This window comes from Meriones unguiculatus, chromosome 9 (genome assembly GCF_030254825.1).
Source record: "Meriones unguiculatus strain TT.TT164.6M chromosome 9, Bangor_MerUng_6.1, whole genome shotgun sequence".
Taxonomy (NCBI): domain Eukaryota; kingdom Metazoa; phylum Chordata; class Mammalia; order Rodentia; family Muridae; genus Meriones; species Meriones unguiculatus.
Genome location: NC_083357.1, coordinates 55,718,855 through 55,723,373, shown reverse-complemented (window position 1 = coordinate 55,723,373; position 4,519 = coordinate 55,718,855). Strand labels below are relative to the sequence as shown.

Genomic DNA, 4,519 nt, shown 5'->3' with positions numbered 1-4,519 from the left:
TGTATGGAAAAACTGATAAGATCCTATCTAATTTCTCCAGAGCCCTAGGATCTGTCAGCGAAATGGCAGGCATGTTAGATGCCTGAGAATATGAATGGTCTTAGGTTTTCATAGGCTGAAAACAATTTTTCCCAGTCTCATTTTGCCCAACACTGCTCACAGATATTTTCTGTGTTCAGTAAGTAGCAAAAAAATTCAATGCCAGAAGAATTTATGCATGTCCCTCATACAACATCATTACAAAGCAGAAAGTATGTGCAAGCTGCCATTATAAAATGATTAGGTGATAAATGAACATGACTAGGTAGAAACTCTGTTTCCAGATATCTCCCTTTGCATTGTGTCTCCACCTCATTCAGGCAGGAACAATCACCTCAAGGAAAATCAACCCTGTAGCTCAGCATGTGGGGTCTGTAAAGGACATGGGCCAGTCTGTGTAATAACAAAAATCAACAGCTCCAATCTGTGTAAGCACTGGCACTTTGAGCAAGAACTAATCAGGCTGCAGCACTGCTGTTCCCTTTTGGTTTTAAATTGAAAATGGATTTTCTCCACACAATATATTCTACTCTCTGTATCCCCTCCCTCATCTCCTTCCAGATCCTCCCCATCTCCACACATCCAATTTCATTCTTTAGTTTCTCTCTCTCTCTCGCTCACTCTCTCTCTCTCCTTCTCTCTCTCTCTCCTAGAAAAAAAAAACAGGCAAATAAGCAAACCAAACATAGCAAATAGAAAAACAAAACATAACAAATAAAATGTGAAGCACATACACACGCAGAGACATGTGCACACAGAAAATCCATAAGAAAACGAAATTGGAAAACATAATCTGTAGGTAAATGGCTGATATGGCAAACCATGTCCAGACAAAGCATTATGATACAAAAAATAAAAATCCTGAAATACACCGTTGAGTTGGCCGTCTACTACGGAGAATGAGGCCTTCTCTAAGTGAGACTCTGTTGGTAAAAACTAAACTCACAAAGACAAATATGGTGTGTTTTCTCTTACCTTTGGATGTTAGGTTTTAAGCCTTCTATAGGCTTGCCACAATCTGTATACCTACAGAAGATAGATACAGAGTAGGCAGCTAGATGAAAGGGAAGGGTTTCCTGAATGGGGGAAAATAGAATAGATAGTTAAAAAGACAGGGAGGATGGTGGAACCAGGGGAAACTTTTCCCCTCTAAGCAGGTTATTATCAGGCTTCCAGTCAGAATAGAGAGAATGTGACAGAGAGCAGGAAGGACAATGTGAGTAACCTGCTTGTGTCCCTGCCAGTATGGGCAGAAAGTGTTTTTCTACATTGAAAAGTGACAGGATGGAAATTTTATGTGCTAGAGCGGGTGAAGTTAGGTTATACAGGAACTAGGGAAGCTTGGTTCTCTGCAAGGCTTGGTGGAGACCCCATGTGATGGAAGCAAAGAGGAACGACAGGTCCCTGAGGTCGTCTGCTGCAGGGTTTACAGTGAAACCGGGGAAACTGCCCTGTAGGACATGGAGGTAAGTGAAAATGGACCATTTTCTTTCCACGTGGGTGTGGCCACCAGGTTCCCAGGTGGAGTGTGTTTTTATTGGCTTTTGACACAAAGGAATGTGGTTGAGAATGAAAAGAAAATGCAGCAAGGTACAACAGAGTTTCTAGTAAATGGAAGAGGAATAAGAGGGTAGGCCCCTCAACTCTTCTGTTAAGGAGATGTGGATGGTAATAGAGAAACCTAAATGATGGACAAGAGAGACAGTGAGGGTAGCCTACAGGCTTCTAAACCTGTGTGGACACAGGGTTCTCAGAGGGTATCAACTCACAGTTGACACAAAGAGAAGGAAATCTCTTAGAAAGGCCTTGGGGTATGCTGGGAGGGTACACAGGAAGGAGGAAACGTGAGGTGTCTTTTTTTTTTCAAGGCTTGGCCAATTCTCCAGGATCCACACTACTTTTCTATCAGTAATTCAGTCTACAACACTGGATGCTGTGAGAGTAAGCCACATAGATGTTGCCATCCTCAAGACCAAATGACTTCTGAGAACTTTTCAAAGAGTAGCTGAATGTATTTGTGATTCCAGGCTGACTTGTTTGGAAGGAAAGATGCAAGCATGGAAACAGCATATCTGTATTGTCAACAAGAACTCACTGAAACCAAAGAACATTGTCCCCTTGTAACTGAAAGCCCACAAGAGACCTGAAAAAAAAACATTCTATGAGTGAACTAATTCTCGAGGACATAATAAATGTCTCTCTCCCCCGCCACCTCTGTCACACAGCCTTATGTAGGAACACATCACATGTATACATATGTGTGTGTGTGTGTGTGTGTGTATGTATCATGCATATCCATTTATGTAAGAAGCATTATACATATCCTATACTACATTTAAAGAAAAGAAACAGCTTAACCAGTGAGTACAAATACCATTCTAGATCTCTTAGTACTAGAACCCACTTGATATGGCATAATGCTGTTCACTGTGTCTGAATCCTTCATAGGGTCAGAAAACACTTAACCAGAGACCTTACTGGTTAGAGATACAACCACAAGGTGGCAGTAGGTCACAAATGCTGGGAAGGATGCAGAGAATTCACTTCTTTGTATGTGGGCTCTGTAGGCTTAAGACACAAGCACAGCCTTTTTCTCATTGATGAGGGGAAGACTCCAGAGCTAGAATTGTTACTGAGAAAGAACAACACCCTGGCAGCTGTAGCTGACCTTCCGGCCATCACGGTTGACACTGGATTTCAATTTCATTGAAAAGAACAATGAAGACTTGTGTTCCTACTTTATTCATGTTTCTGTGGCTGCAGAAGGATGGTGAGTTAATATTTTAGGGCCTCAGAATAACCAGTGGGCATTTCTGAGTCATCTATGGGAATCTATGTTTTATTTAAGTTTTCTCTAGTTACTGTAGAAAAAGAGAATCCTGGAAAGTGATGACCTGACAACCTTTCTCCTTTCTCTCCATCTTTCTGCACAGGGATGAGCCAAGGAGAGCAGGTGGAGCAGCACCCTTCCATCCTGAGAGTCCAGGAGGGAGCCAGAGCTGTCATCAACTGTACTTACACAGACAGTGCCTCAGTCTACTTCCCATGGTACAAACAAGAACCTGGGAAAGGTCCTCAGTACATCATGGACATTCGTGGAAATGTGGACAGAAAGCAGAACCAAAGACTCACAGTTTTACTGGATAAGAAAGCCAAACACTTCTCCCTGCACATCACAGACACTCAGCCTGGAGACTCAGCTATGTACTTCTGTGCTGCAAGTACACACTGCTCCACTGGCACCTGCAGCCTGTCTTCAAACCATGGGGCTGTGTCCGCATCCTATGTAACGGGCCTTCCAGGGCAGCATTTGCCAGTTGCTAGCTTGCAAGTGCCATGTATAATGTAGACATTAAAAACACAAAATAAGAAAGTTAGCTTCAACTCCCTCAGACAATTTAGGATAGTTTTCTCTTTCTTTTTTTTCCCCTTAAATTTCTTTTAAAAATAAAAATAAACTCAATTTTCTGAGAAAAAAAAAAAAAACATTGTTTTCCCAAATGGTTGTACAAGTTTACAATCCCACCAGTAATTGAACAGTGTTTCCTTTTCTTCACTCATCAACATGTACTGTTGCTCGAGATCTTGTTCTCAGCTATTGTGATTGGTGTGAGATGGAATGTCAGAGTCCTCCTGGTTCACACTTACCTCATGACTAAGGTATTTGAGCATTTCTTAAAGGGCTTCTTGACCACTGGAGATTCCTTTGTTGATAACTCTCCGTTTAGTTCTGTGCCCCATTTTTAATTGGGTTACTTTGTTTGTTGGTGTTTCATCACCCAAGTTCATTATTATATAACTGGGCTAAGTTATTCACCCAAAATACACAATGTAACTGAATGCATCAAGAGACAAAAATCCATCTGTCTCCTGTCAACAAGAAACATCTTAGTTTTAAAGTTAGACACTATTGTAGAGTAAATGGACAAAATTATTCAGGTCAAATGGGACAAGGAAGTAAGCTGCCATTTCTATCCTAAAATCTGCACACACACACACACACACGGACCTCTACTAATACACAAACTCATGGAGATTAACAGTTCATCACTAAATGATGAAGGGATCAGGGAGAATCAAGAAACAAATAAAAGAATTTCTTGAACTAAATTAAAATGAAAACACAGTACAACAAAGCCTTTTGAGACACATTAAAAGCAGTCCTATGAGGTAAATTTATAGCCCTAATTGCCTACATTAAAAAATTTTAAGCACAAGTAAATGGCTTACTGATAGAACTCAAAAAGATGGTAAGCACAAGCAAAATCTAAAAACAACTGATGGCAAGAAATACCAAAAAAGGACCAGAAATCACTGAAATAGAAACAAAGCAAACAATAGTTTTTTAAAAAAATCAATGAATCTAAAACATGGTTCTCTGAGATCTTTGGCCCAATTAGCAAAGGAAATAAAGAGATAACCTAAATTATCAAGATCAGAAGTGAACAGGAAAACACTACAACATACACCAAAGAAATTC

General features: G+C 40.4%; 1 gene segment (V, D, J or C); it reads left to right on the top strand.

Moving 5' to 3' along the window:
• Positions 1–2,757: 2,757 nt before the first annotated feature.
• Positions 2,758–3,388, top strand: LOC132656324 (T cell receptor alpha variable 13-1-like). The segment is given in 2 exon segments: positions 2,758–2,809; positions 2,973–3,388. Coding segments are annotated over 2 exon segments (468 nt in total).
• Positions 3,389–4,519: the final 1,131 nt, after the last annotated feature.